This window comes from Mytilus galloprovincialis, chromosome 6 (assembly GCF_965363235.1).
Source record: "Mytilus galloprovincialis chromosome 6, xbMytGall1.hap1.1, whole genome shotgun sequence".
Taxonomy (NCBI): domain Eukaryota; kingdom Metazoa; phylum Mollusca; class Bivalvia; order Mytilida; family Mytilidae; genus Mytilus; species Mytilus galloprovincialis.
In genome coordinates this window covers 89150416-89166396 of record NC_134843.1, presented here as the reverse complement: position 1 = coordinate 89166396, position 15981 = coordinate 89150416, and the positions used below count along the sequence as shown (strand labels likewise).

The window sequence follows — 15981 nt, the reverse complement described above, 5'->3', positions numbered from 1 at the left end:
GAATTTTCAGTAAAGTAAGATCTACAAACACATCACCATCACCAAAACACAATTTTGTCATGAATGCATCTGTGTTCTTTGTTTAATATGCACATAGACCTAGGTGAGCAACACACAGCTCTATAGAGCCTCTAGTTTGCGATCTAATGACTGCTGAAGTTATCTCACCTTTAAAGCAAAAATAAAGGTAAATCTTTCATGAACACATCATTTCATTGCTAAAAATGACCAATAAAGGTTCTTTTTCCATCCTGGCTTATTTTCTGTTGTTGATATTTTCACATCTATGGAAAATATGTTGACCTCTATATCATTGTGTAGGTTTTGTTGTTGCCTCATACAAATATGCTTATATCCCATCTAACTTATTTAAGGTGGTATGGGTGTCTTAATTAAAAATGATAGAATTTGTTCATAATCTGCCAAAACGTAGTATATATTGATATATTTTCAAAAATATTATAAAAATGATAGGTCACCGCACATTTTCTCAAGCTACAGGTTGTGACAAAATAACACCTTTTGTATGGATTGTACAGGAAAAAACATCATTATGTGATTAGAAGCTAAACTAATTGATAGAATTGTAAAATAAATTATGAGAAGATAGCTTTGAGAAAATGCTTTGAGAATGTCACTGTGCGTTTTTTCCGTCTAAAGTACAAAAGAGGAAATTTTCATGTAGATTCCTTCAGAAAATGCACTATGTCAGAGTTACCTCCCCTTAAAATGCCAATTTAAAGACATTCATAATCAAGAAAAAAATAATCTTCACTTTTTTATAAGTTTTAATCTTGTAAATGTGTTGTTTCAAATGCAAATTCACAATAGTTATCTGCATTCCTGCATCAAACTTTGCTACCTTGATTGAAAATCTGGTCCAGAAATTCTCTGTTTTTTACTTAGCAAAACTATACACTCACATAGAAACAATTCATGACAAATGTTATGATGTTGTATTAATTGTAGGTTTGAATCATGGTGCTGTGACGGCTGGTGTAATTGGTGCAAGGAAGCCTCAGTATGATATATGGGGAGATACAGTCAATGTGGCCAGCAGAATGGACAGTTGTGGTCAGATGTGTAAAATACAGGTATGTCAATTAAATCTTAAGACAATATGGTCAGTATTGCCAGAAGGAGTTGGAGTCAGATATGTAGTGCCTTGACCTATAATGGTTTACTTTTATAAATTGTTACTTGGAAAGAGAGTTGTCTCATTGGCACTCATACCACATCTTCCTATATCTATTGGTAGATTACAGATACGAAGAGTTCACTTAGGTTTATGAAATTAGCAGAATCTACAGCTTTGATCCTTCGTAAAAATGACATCAAGTATGAGTTTTTCTAGTGTTAAATGATGTGTATCAGCAATATGTATTATTGCAGTGAATGGTTTTAACTTTAATGTATGTTAAGCATTGAAGGTAGTCCATATACTTAAAAAATCACTTGCCTTTTTTCCGACCTAGGTAGGTTTTTTCAAAAGATAATGGGATTTGTATGAATAAGATTTAGATACTTAGACAGTTAATGATAATTGACAAATAGAAAACTGTCCTAAATGGGAGATAACTCATATTATCTTGAAAGAAGATGAGAGTAATGGAAGATATTTTAATTCTTTGTTATTGAAATCATTTTTATACATTGAATGAATAAATTATTGTTTTGCCTTACATAGGGGAAATGTACCTTGTTTCATATTTAACTTACTTAAAAAGACACTAAGGAGGTTACTGTATTGTATTTTAAACTTGGCCTATATTAAATGAAGGTTCATGGTCATAAACTGATTATATTAATAGTAACATACATCAAGGCCGTATAAAAAATATGACCTTGGTGAAATATGGCAGAGATAGGTACACATATATTTGCATTTGTAAAATCTAGTTTATGTAGGCCAGGCTTGAAAAACAATTCATTTATATCTATTCTAGTGCAAAATTATACAAATTATACAGATAGTGACTTATCTCTTAGTTAAAAACAAGAAATTTGAAAATCTTATGCGTCTCTATAAAGTTAGATCAGACTTATTTTATATGTCCTTGATGTCACTATGTAATATCAGTTTATGACCATAAACCTTCATTTATATAGGCCAAGTTTAAAACACAAACCAATTGCCTGTGAATAATTATTCTCCATTTTGAAACAGAGTTATAATAATTTCCCTTGTGCATAGTTTGTATAAATAATGGATAGTGTGGAGTTTTGTGGGATACTCTGTGTTTGTTTTTCTCTATAAAATGTGGCAAAACATTTCAGGTATTATTTGTATTCTGACATTAACTTTTTTTATGTAAAGTGATATGAAAAGTATTCAAAAAACTATCTTGTGTTGTAATATACAATATATATTTTATGTTTTCTGCTCTGTGATCGGGTTGTTTGTCTCTTTGACACATTCACCATTTCCTTTCTCAATTTTATTTATCTTTTTCCAGGTACCAGAGAAAACTGCTGAAGTACTTATAGAAGAAGGATTTGATTGTCAGTACAAAGGCATTACACAAGTCAAGGGAAAGCAGCCTATGACAACATACTTTGTCTTGTATAAATCAGAACCTTTATGATCTTCAAGGTCAAAAGTTCAAGAATTTCTGCAAATTGAACTTTGATATAGGTATGACAAGGTGAGAGGTCATGATCTTTGCCAGGTCAAAGGTGATAACTATGTCAAAGGATAAGAATTCCAACAAACTTAATATCAGGGATATGTTTGATATTATAAGTGCCAAATAAAGTGATGATATTTTTATATGGGTGTCATGGTGATGAATGGGATATAAAAGCTGTTTTGTTAAGTTTTGAAAGTTGTATACTTTTAAGATAATTATGCCCACGAAGAACTTTTGACCACAGCAAGTAGAGAGACATGACTACAACTGAAAACAAATCAAATGAATTTTTTTTTTAACTTTTTGAAAAATCATAAACTTTGAAGTTAATTTTCTTACAAGTAGAATTAAGATGATTTGATGTATTTTGATATGTATGAAAGGATTTGTCTGGAAGATGTGGGAAATATTAAATCATCTGCAATTCGTTTTATGATTTTGTGTGAGAGAGTTAATCAAATTTATTTTAAGATCTTAGACCCATGTGGCATTTGACAATTTTTTTTAAGCCAGAAGATTATTTAGTTTTCAATCATCTGAATAAGACAGTACTGAAAATTCATACTGTTTTATAAGAAGCATAAACTTTGTTATGTATTCCAGTTACCATTTGTTTCTGTAACATACTAGTTTGTGTATTGCTTCATAAGAGCTTTGTTATTGAGTTTGAAAAGGTTTATATTTAATTTTAAGGTAAAAATAATGTAATCGAAGTAAAAAACTTTAGATATTTCACAACTACCTCTTAGAATAATACTAGATTTTGTGTCTACATTTATATTCTAATGCTATACCCTTATGCAGACCGGTTTTTACACAAACCAATTGCTTACTTAACAATTTATTCAAGGAGTCTGCAGGAAATATTTGCCATATACCAGACTCAAATTTAGCTAGCAGTAAATCAAAGTTTTAATATTCATTTTGTTTTTGTTTTAAATTTGAAATCCTGAATGAATAATCCAAAGTATTGCACAGAAAACACAGATAAGTAGTCTGTCAATATTTCAAAATTATATTGTGCCAAATTTCATACTTGGTATTTTTGCACAATGGGCTATACTATAATATTTTGGTTATCAACAAGAAAGAAAAAAATGGTGCCAGTTTTGTGAAATCAACTTCTGCTACAATTTATAACTGTTTAACCTAATGCACCTATTATGGAGCTGTTAAAATATTTTATCCCCTTTTTCTTTATCCAGAGATGTAAATACTGAAAAAGAGACTATTGTTGATTTTTTAGAAACATTCTGTGCAATTTTTGTCTTTGATCCATTTGAAACACTTTTATTTATAATGAATCTATAATTTTATGATCTTTTATATTTTCATATTGATGTTTTGTTTTAATTTTTTTATGCATTTTTAAATGATAATCTATTTATATATATACCGGTATATGAATACGATATGCATTTTTTTCTAAATTTCAGTGGTAAAATTATTTCAAGTTGTTTTGAGAAAATGATAAGGAATTCTGTTTTTTTCATTTTAAAGCATTTTATTCCTCTTCAATAAAAACCGATATTTCAATTGTAATATTGTCTTTTGCTTATTTCAAGCTGTTTTAAGTGTAATGATCACCAAAAATTATATTAACGTTTCAAAAATCTTCCAAGTGCCTCTGTGGCTGAGTGATCAAGTAGATCATCTGGGTTGAGTTCAATATCGTAGCAGCTACGTAGCGGCTACGTAACTGCTATAAATTTCTATGTAGCAGCTAGTCTATAGCTACACGTTCAATAGTCAAAATCTACGTAGCACTACGTAGCAGCTATGATATTGAACGCGACCCTGCTATATCACTTGAAGTTGAATCTCAATCTCAAAGTCCATAATTGTTTTGTCCAACACTGTGGTTTGCATTGAAATCCAATAGGTGGCAGGTACGTTCTACTCCAATCTAAATTGACTTGGACTGCCAGTTTTTCTGGTGACCGTTGTGGTTCAAGCATTTCCACCAAATAAAACTGACCTCCATAATTAAGCCAATAGGACTGGAAGTGGTTTTAAACACAATTAATCAAGAATTTTCTGAAACTATGCATTACACAGTTTCTAAATACTTAATTGATATGAATTACAAGTTAAGAAACCCTTACAATTTCATAGATATATGCAGTTTGTTCAGTCCCCTTTGCTGGGGTGTCACTGAGGAGGGTTATTGGGGATCATGACACTCTGAGTTAAATAATTCTATTTCAATCTGAATCTCAACTTTAAAAGACTTTAATTGTAATGTCTCTCTTGGTGATTCATGAATTAAGTTTTTTGTGGTCATGTTTGGTTCAGTAATGATACCTTAAAATATCTGCCTTGAATACAATAACTTCTTTTATGATGTTTTGTTTTCTTGCCAATCTTGAAAAAGGGATTGGAAAGTGAGTAGTAGTGACTGTGAAAGTGTATATTACATACAACCCTTGAGGTGAATTGAATTATATTTGTTCTCAGTGATGTCAAAATATGATAATAGAATAGAAAAACTAATGTTTAATGAAGATAAAAAATGGATGCAGTAGCCAAATGACGTATGCTTGAAGAAAAATTTACATCTAATTTCTGTGGTTTAAAACTAATGACGCCATTCTTAAGCACTGCATATTTGATACTTTGGTTGAAAATAAAAAGTTAAACAAACAAGTTGAATGTTTTCTGGTAGCCCCATGTTTCATTGTCTGAATATTTGTCCAATCCGTCATTAAAATCTACAGACTACCAATTAACCTGAACTAATTGCAGGATAATATTCTGTAAATGATTATGAAAGGTAAAGGTTAATTAGTGTTTGTTATTATATATGTAAATTCTAGTCATCTTATGCATATTCATGAACATCATTGCAAAAATATTTTATAAAATTTTGTCAAAAACAATTTTCAGAAACAAATTAGGACATATCTTGTACTTTTAACACATGGAAAGTACACTCAAAAGATGAATGCAAATTTTAAAACAGACCTGCAGAATTCAATTTGATTGATATATTTGTTAGAAATTGAAGTTTAAAGGTTGTACATGTATAAGTTTTTTTAATTAACAATTATACTTGTGATGGTACTAATGTTATTGTGTCTGTTCTTTTTTACTTTATACTGGTGCTTTTAAAAATTTATTTACACATATGAAGTATTGCAATGAATTATAGATATCATAATGCCTCTGTATGTTTCTTGTTTGTTATTATTTATAATTCCATAATTCCATAGTACTTGTTATAGATTTACAAGGTTAGCATTCCATCTATGTGTTTTTATGTCATATTATTGTTTGATATCATGAGAACAATTGTCCAAAAGATATTTACTAAGTCAGAATCAATTATTTTAATTGAGTTTTTGTTGTTTATTTATTACATGAGTCAAGATCAAATGAATTAATGTTTATGAATATAAAAAGGTGCATTGAACACAATTTTGTTTATGTTATTATTGGATAGTACATAATTGTTTAAACCAATTTGAGCCAGCATTTGAAACTTTGCTTCAAACCTAAAGTTAAGTTTTGGCCACATTTAATTTTCCATTCCTTGGTATAGTAATAATTCATCAAGATTAATATAAAGCCGTTACTGTGTAGAGTTGAAAGTACTGATTGATAGCAAACAGTTCTTGGGTATAGAAATAATTCCAAAATTGAGTCCAACTATTCCTGAGTAAAGTCATAATTCCTTCTCTGTGTCAATCTTTTTCTGAGTAAAGTCATAATTCCTGCTCATTGTAAACCCATTTCTAGCCGTACATTGACCTATAATGGTTTACTTTTTTAAAATTATTATTTGGATGGAGAGTTGTCTCATTGGCACTCACACCACATCTTCCTATATCTATATAGCCATAATTTAAATAAACTATTTCTTAAATCCTGATTGATGTCGAACTATTCCTGAGTATAGTCATAATTACTGAATCAAGTCAACTACTAGTACTTCTTATGCTTGTTGGTGACAAACTTTACCTGAGTATAGTTATAACTCTTGCTCGATGTCAATTAATTTCTAGGTAAAGTAATAATTCCTGAATCATGACAAACATCTTAGAGAGTACTAATACAGAAATCATATTTCAAAGGAAGAACACATGTTTGCATGTGTTTATCTCCACAGTTGAACTGTAAACCACACGTAAGTATCACACCTGATAAAAAGGTGAAGATGGCATCAAACTTTGAATATCTGCTGATTATTTTTTCATTTTTTTCATGAAGGAACACCATAACACAGATTTTACGTTACAGGTATAATTGCATTATCTCCGGAAGTCTCATAAGCACTGCTTTGTCAGACCATTTCATGGAATGATGCTCAAAGGGAGTTTTATAGATATTGGTTTGTGTAACAATGAATGGTACTTTTAATTGTTTGATTTGGGGGTGGGAATATCTCTTTTGCCAAACACATGAATAACATAATGTGCAAATTTACTTCAAGGAATCAATGACACACTCAAAGGACATCTAGCGGTTGTTTTACTTCTTATTGTCATTGAAAAGATCTATGGGTCTAAAGGACATATGACTAATTCCTGGCAAAGAGGAATGGTAAAGATAATCTTGTATTGATGATACTAATACATACTTCACGATATTTAACGAAACAAAATGATACACACGATTGTGGTAAAACTTTATTGTACAATATTTTTCTACTTCTTGTTTGTTGGTAGATTAAAGATATATGGACATAGGATTCCACAAACTGAAGATCATAAAAACATTTTATTAAAATAAAGTATGTCAATAAAGGTTTTGATTTTGTAAATATTGACGGTATTTTAACGACCATTCTGTTAAAGACCAAATTCCTGGATATGTTGATAACACTGAACTCCCCCTTATTTGTTATATTTACAAGAAATCTACTCGGAAATATGTGTTTAATTATAGCCAATTGTGTAAAGACGTAAATATCATTGAAAATACACCTATGTCATGTTATTGCAGTTATTCCGAATTCACTTATGGCCCCATTTCCCATGTCATAACAGGAGGCCTTAACATCGTTCGCGACCGAGCGTTGAAATCATTCCTCAGTAAAGGACCTACATATCGTCCCCCGTCAATTATTAATTGGAATGAGTGTTGTAATATCATCCACGACTCACTCCGTACCTACTGTTTGAAATGGGTAAAACGGGAAAAAGCTGACAAAAAATCTTCGGACTCTTTTTTTAATTCAGTAATGAAGATAGTTGATATTCGAATACAACATTTTAAAGAACATTTTACTCTTAACAACAACCATAAAAACCCTATTTCGCGTATCGAAAATAAACTAAAAGAACTAGCCAAGGAATTTGTTTTTGTCCCGGCTGATAAAGCTGCTAATAATATCATTATTGTTTGACGTAAATTTTATATTGAGGTTCTGCAAAAGGAAATCACGAATTCACCAACATTCTAACTGACTTCATTTTCAACAAACAACATCTGTAACACAGACAAATTTGTAGCTACTTCTTTACAAGCAGAACCAAGTACAATCAAAGTCCCAACTATGTACTGGCTTCCGGAGCTACACATAAAATCTTACAAATATAGATTTATTTCATCCTCAAGCCATTGTTCCACTACTTAATTGCCTATTCTACTTACTAGTACACTTGGTACAATAAAAAACCTGATAATAAATTGTTCAAATACCATGAATACGGCCTTTGAAAATAGTGGCATTAATTACTTTTGGAGTGTCAAAAACTCGTTGGAAGTACTTGATAAATTGCATGCATATATTGGTAATTTTGAATCTGTTCCATTTTTGATTTTTCTACCCCATGTATCACTTTGCCTCATATTCTTATTAAGAAAAACATCACATTCCTAATTAACTGGGCATTTAAAAAGTCAGAATGCGAGTACATATGTTCAAACTCTTTTGGGTCATTTTTAGTAGCAATAAACAAAAGAACAAATTTATTCGTTCATAGTTTGTTAATTTACGTTTTTTGATTGAGTTAAACCTTTCAATTGATATTTTATCGTGTGGTTTTCTATGTTGTGATGCTATTTATTCAGTAAAAGGGAGAGGTTTGGTACCACTAAAACGTTTAATTCCGCTGCAAATGTTTGCACCTGTCCTAAGTCAGGAATCTGATGTACAGTAGTTGTCGTTTGTTTATGTAATTTATACGTGTTTTCGTTTCTCGTTTTTTATATAGATTAGACCTTTGGGGCCCTTTATAGCTTTTTGTTCGATGTGAGTCAAGACTCCGTGTTGAAGGCCGTCCACTGACCTATAATGGTTTACTTTTATAAATTTGTTATTTGGATGGAGAGTTGTCTCATTGGCACTCACACCACATCTTCCTATATCTATATGTCAATTGGACATGCTTTGATACTATATATGCGCTTGGATATTTACTTGATAACATCTTTGTTCGCTTTGGTGATTCCATATATCGTCAAGTTATTGGAATTTCATTGGAGACTTACTGTGCACACTTATTGAGGACCTGTATTTGTATTGTTATGAGTTACAATTTATGACTAAAAATACTTTTAGATATTTGGATGATAGATTGGCTCTCAATAATTAAGACTTCAGTGTGTATACTAAAGAAATTTATCCTGTTGAAGTTACTTTAAAGCTAATACTAGCAGTGACCACCGCCCTTTTCCTCAATCTCGATTTATATCATTAACGGGAAACTTAATACAAACATTTATGATAAAAGAGATGATTTTTCATTTCATATCGTTAATTGTCAATTTTTAGATGGTGACGTTCCCTTGTCACCATCTTATGTTGTTTATTTATCTCAACTTGTACGATTCGCTCGTGTATAAAACAAAGATTTTAGCGAGAGAAATTTATGTATTACTGAAAAATTATTACACCAGGGTTTTCGATATCACAAACTAGTCAAAACAGTTACTAAATTTTATCATTGGTATTTAGGAAATAATTCGTAAATATAACTCAACATGCAGACATCTTATACCTTCAGGTATTTCACATCCAATCTTTTATAGTAATATTCTTTACAAGCACAACAATGTCAGTATTCACCTCAAAAGCTAACAAAACCTTTGAACAGACTTATTGAGAAGGAATATAGTTACGATATACTGTTGTCAGGTCATTAAAGATTGCATATTTTGGCTTTAATAATATTTCACTTATAGGGTCTTTGCATCGGAACTAAACACATTTATTTAAAAAAAAGTTGTTGGCATGACACGGGTTATGTTCTTCTCATATGTTTTATGATAGTATGATACTAAACCCGGCCCCTAACGGGAGGGATTGTGCCTGATATGCATATGATGAAGACATAATCTTTCAATCAGTTTAATTGAGGTCTGGAACTGACATGTCATTTAACTGCTAGTAGTCTGTTGTTATTTATGTATTATTGTCATTTTATTTATTTTATTTTGTTACATCTTCTGACATCGGACTCGGACTTCTCTTGAACTGAATTTTAATGTGCGTATTTTTATGTGTTTACTTTTCTACATTGGCTAGAGGTATAGGGGGAGGGTTGAGATCTCATAAACATGTTTAACCCCGTCGCAATTTTGCTCCTGTTTCAAGTCAGGAGCCTCTGGCCTTTGTTAGTCTTGTATGATTTTTGACACATTCCCCATTTCCTTTCTCAATTTTATTTCGATCCGACGTGGTGTTTTTTTTTAATAATAAATTCGTTTTAATCCCGAGGAAAATTCATTGCTCCATGTTACGTTTATTAAATGTCTATCAATGAATACTTGTTACTTTTGGTTGTCAATATGTTAGACACACCACAAGGAAGCTAATAGATAACAGAGAGGAAACAGTTAAATTGTTTATGTCTGAATTGTCTTTTTGACAGTCAGATCTGACAGTAGAGAGATAACATTCCATTTTGATTTATTGAACTTTCGTTCTGTAAGCCGTTGGAATAGTTGAAAACAGTATTAAGGGCATACGATACAGTTTTGATCCTGTATTTACAGTTTGATGAACATTTCCATATAGGCTATTTTTTGCCTGATTAAATCAAATATGCTATAAAAAATATACCTCCATGTTCTACTTTTTGAGTTAAATGAGGTCGAACTTTTGTATATTTGCTCAAAATTCGGATTTGTGGCCGTATTTTTCCTTTCGAATGAAAGCCGTAACTTTTTTGTTTTAAAAGATAAACACAAATTGTTTTTTTGTTAAATAATTTGTAATTTCCGTATTTTAAAAGTATCCTAAAAATTTATGCATTTTATATTCAGAAATAACTCATATTTATGAAATGGTCATGAATTGAGAAAAAAAAACTCATTTTTTGCTGTATATTTATCAAAATTAAAAAAAATGCACTATTTACAGTTTTATAAAACTTGGTCCACATAATCTCCCTGGAAAATGAAACAAAATGTCGTTTTAAAAAATAGGGGTTCATGCACTCGTTTTCAAATTAAATCAGTTTAAATGATAAAAATCAGTCGAAAAAAGCATCTTTTCCCTATATGTCACAGTTTGACGTCGAGAAAATAACATTTTACGTTAGCAACGTCATTACCTCCCCTGTAACTGTATCGTATGCCCTTAACAAAAATAGCGCACTCCAAGGTAAATTCGAAATTTTTTCGAAGAAATTGTATGTTAAACCTGATGTTAACCATCCCAACATGCATGACAGTTTTTTTTATTGATAAAATTGTGTGAGCAGCAGAAACAGACATAATAGGTAAACGATAATTTTGATCCCTCAGCCAAATTGTGTGAACATACATGATAAAGTAAACAGACTTAGTATATATAATATATATTTCAACTCAAGATATTAACATTCTTCATTTTTTTAAAGGTCATCTTGTTTTGTACGTACATATGTGGTCTATGTGAAACGATAAGCAATTAATATATAAACCTCAAAGGGCAAACGTGAGAACTATACTACAATTGTAATTCATCTCGTCACACATACATAATTTCTGACCTCACTAAATGTGCTCTCTTTTTTTAACTGTAGCCATACTTGCCTGTTACAAAACTTTGAATTTTTCGAAAAACTAAGGATTTTCTTATCACAGGAATAGATTACCTTAGCTGTATTTGGCACAACTTTTTGGAATTTTGGGTCCTCAATGCTCATCAACTTTGTTCTTATTTGGCTTTATAACTATATTGATCTGAGCGTCACTGATGAGTCTTTATGTAGACGAAACGCGCGTCTGGCGTTCTAAATTATAGTCCTGGTACCTTTGATAACTATTAACACCACTAGGTCGATGCCACTGCTGGTGGACGTTTCGTCCCCGAGGGTATCACAAGCCCAGTAGTCAGCTTTTCTGTGTTGACATGAATATCAATTATATGGTCTTTATTTAATAAAACGCATGTTACAAAACTTTGAATTTTTCGAAAAACTAAGGATTTTCTTATCCCAGGAATATATTACCTTAGCCGTATTTGGCACAACTTTTTGGAATTTTGGGTTCTCAATGCTCATCAACTTTGTACTTATTTGGCTATATAACTTTTTTGATCTGAGCGTCACTGGTGAGTCTTTATGTAGACGAAACGCGCGTCTGGCGTACTAAATTATAATCCTGGTTGCGGCCATCGTTTTGTTCTATCCACTTTGATTAGACAACAAAACTGACTTATCCCTGTCAAAGAATTCTTTTTGGTATGGAGAGGGTTAGTAGATCTTAGTAAAGGAATCGCCGTGTCCGTCCAGCGCATAACTTTCGTACCATCGTTAATCAGACTTAGCATACATCATGGGCTCCGGTTGTATCAAATACCATAGTCTATGACTTTTGACACTTATTGTTGTAAAACTTTGTACAATTCGTGAACTTCTAATAATTTTTGTACCATAAAACTTAGATTAAACAAACTTGGTATTATGGTGCATCATGGCTGAGATTGTGACATAAATTGATTTCATGTAACTTTTTTCACCTTGAATTTGACCTTTGGCACCTTTGATATTAAAATATTGTCTAATTTGTACAAGAGCATATCTTGTGTACTATTGCATTTAGATTGACAAAACTGAGTATCATTGAAATATAGATTGTGCCAAATACCAGGAGGACTGGTAGAAATAATGGTGTATTGATGATACTAATACAAACTGCACAATACTTTAGCGAAACAAAATGATACAAACAACTTTAAAAATACTTTATTATTTTTTTTAAATACCGAACTCCAAGGTACATTTTAAAAGGAAAAGTCCATGAAAATTTAAACGCTATCAATCAACGAAAAACTTTCATTCTCCTGACTTTTACAGACGATTTCTTATAATGGATAAAACCTGGTTTTATAGTTAGCTGATTTCCCACTTGTATGCCAGTTGTTTATAGATCCTTTGTTTTGACAACATGGGATGAGTAACCCAAACATGAAAGGTTTCGAATATTCTTGAATGGAATTTCTATCTGTCCCCTCTTAATCCGCGCTTGAAATATGATTTTTTTTACAATTGAGTAGATTAAAATTATGCAAGAACCATATTATTCAATTGCTCTGGTACTTCGATGCAATCCTATTGCTTTTTCATTTTATCAATCTTGGCATTAATAAAGGCAACATTATTATACCGCTATTTAAAAGTCATAAATCGATTGAGAGAAAACAAATCCGGGTTACAAACTAAAACCGAGGGAAACACATCAACTATAAGAGGAAAGCAACGAAACAACGAGAACACTAAAGTGGAACACAAAAACAATATATAGTAATGCAATATACATAGAAACAAACAATTAGATTACAACTGCCTTATTCCTGACTTGGTACAGGACATTTTAAGGAAGTAAAGTGAATTGAACCTGGTTTTGTAACTAGCCAAAACTTGCGCTTTATGGCAATGTTAAATATAACGCAAAAATGACAACAATACATTACAGGAATACAGTACAAATAGATGCGAGAATACTCTGGACAGTCCAATAAATAAGTACATAATATAATAGTACATTTCGACATGTTAACATCAGAATAACAACGAATACATAAAATAGATTAGAGATATAAAAACAGCATAATAGAATAACGAACTCTGTGTCCATGAATGTATCAGCGCCACAAAAAGGGACGTCACAGGTAAATATCATAAAACTAGATAAAAATCGGGATTAGTTTTGTAATTATGTTATTTGATGTATTTTATAATAATTACAAGAATATCAATATAGAATTGTGTTAGTAATTGTGCAACTAACTACACTATTGAACTATGTCGGTCTTTTTACCAAGTCAAGCAGTGTGATACAAATCAATCTTGTGCACATAGTTGCTTTGAATTAAATCATACAAATGAACTGAAAATAAGCAGGAAAATATCGAAATATTGTAATCAACTGTACAGTTTCTGTAATGACAGTTTTATTTTGAAGACATCAAACATATTGACACACGACATAGATGTTATGCAATGGACTGCATTGTACTTGTTTAAGAGATATATTGTAACACCCTCCTTATATTGTGCCATTTCCCTTATAGCTATGGCAGTTAGTAACATTAGTTAATATATTGTGCCTGCAGCTACTAATTTTCATAACTTGGCATTTGAAAATTAGAACCAGACGAGCTGCATTTTATTTTAAACATGCAAATATCAACTACATGTATTTATGAATATAAATGAGTCATATATTTGGTTAAATTATGTATACACATCATGTACAAGTTCATCACATTAATTCCGTTATATCAATCTACAGCGAAATGTTATTCATGCGGTAGACACAATGTTTATTTTAGAAATTAAAATTACTGAGAAAAAATCAGTAACAATAACAACAATATTTCATTTTAAGAGGGTTACACAGTTGGCACTGAGGTATCTTCCCTGAGGTATCGTCATAGAAAAAAAACATTAACCAAAAAATAATGCAAACATATACATAGCATACATTAGTATAAAAAGTAAAATATAATCAATAATGTTCAATACGACTGTATAAAATGTTATGCACAAATAAAATTGCTGAAATAATTAATATTCAATGTTTTTTTTTTCAACTTGGTTGATTTCAACAAATGATCTGTTTGTAATATTTCGTAATGACATATAATAGATAAATTGTACAATAGTCCAGAATATATAAAAGATTTCTTGAAAAAGTCTATTTTTGATTCAGGCTGGTTGGTGTTTCCTTGAAAAGCGTTTCTGAAGGGTATGGATTTCTGTCTGAAACACATAGACAAAACTTGTTGGTATGATATTATGGAGCATCTTTTATGTGTACTTGAGATATGTTATTCCCTGTTCAACTGTCATCCAGTTTAAGTGTTTGAATAAGGGCTCAGATGTAGCGAAACTGTCTGTTTCTAGTAATATTCTAGCAGCTCGCTTTTGTGGTTTTGATATCCTAAAAAGCATTAACAGTAATTTACCTTGTCCTACTCAAGTTAACAACTTTATATGCCGGAGGTAATATCACATAAATCTACCTAGTAATAAGTTTCATTTTCAAGTAATCAGAAGTACTATCAGTATGTTTTACTGCATTCAAGTAAAAATGAATTACTGATATTTTTTTTATATAGTTTACTATATTCAAGTTGACTATTTTTACTTCAAACTATAAGTGATTTCCTAAATCAAGTAAAACATTCAATTTAGTCATTTTAAGTTATTACATAAGAATTGTAAATAATACTTAGTAGTAGTAAGTAATACCAATACAAAAAAAAACTAAATTACAAAGTCTTTATTTTTTGTAAGAGTTTTCGTTTATATTTGATAACCTTTCATTGATTCCCTTGTGAGAAATTGCCACCACTTGGCATCAACCGTCCTTGTAAAACTTTTTTACAATCATCCCCTGCAAAAAATATTGGGAACAAAGTGACCATAAAAAGTATAATGGTATCTTTTACCTCCGCCAACCAACAAACATGCAGGTTTGTTGGCAACTTTTCCACCCTCAAAATTCAATTATTTTAAGTTGCAGATATTAAAAGGAACTGATATTTGTCATGCACTTCGGTATATGGTATAACACATCGAGTTCAAGTGTTTCATAAAGACCATAGAACATTTTGGGAGAATATGGGTTTATATATATCAGATACATGCACAAATTCACAGATATGCAAGACTATATTGTATAAGTTTGTGCTATATGTCACAATTTTTTGTCTCAAATTGAATTTAGACCAGTGAGCGAAATCCATGTTCCATTAATCCATTGAAGATAGTTGCATTATGTTGCATCAATGCAAAACTTATAGCTTTTACATGTAACGTCTATTACCTGCAATGATAAAACTCTTAAAACCTTAAATAATTATTGGATACATCATTATCATCTAGAACACTTTTTTGTCCCTGGAGTAATGTGAAAATGAATTCCTTTCTATAAACCACAAAGCAAATGTAAAAATAAGGACAGTAAAAGA

The 15981-nt window shown here is 31.0% G+C and overlaps 1 protein-coding gene across 8 annotated transcripts in view; it reads left to right on the top strand.

Annotated features, from left to right (window-relative positions):
* The window catches only part of LOC143080641 (adenylate cyclase type 2-like), a 115861-nt gene extending 109814 nt beyond the window's left edge, over positions 1 to 6047 (top strand). For all 8 annotated transcript variants that reach the window (XM_076256580.1, XM_076256581.1, XM_076256579.1 and 5 more), the window contains 2 exons: positions 970 to 1094; positions 2457 to 6047. In XM_076256580.1, the coding sequence (XP_076112695.1) occupies positions 970 to 1094; positions 2457 to 2585 (254 nt within the window). In that variant the 3' untranslated portion in view covers positions 2586 to 6047. The remainder of the gene's footprint in view (positions 1 to 969; positions 1095 to 2456) is intronic.
* The last annotated feature ends 9934 nt before the right edge of the window (positions 6048 to 15981 follow it).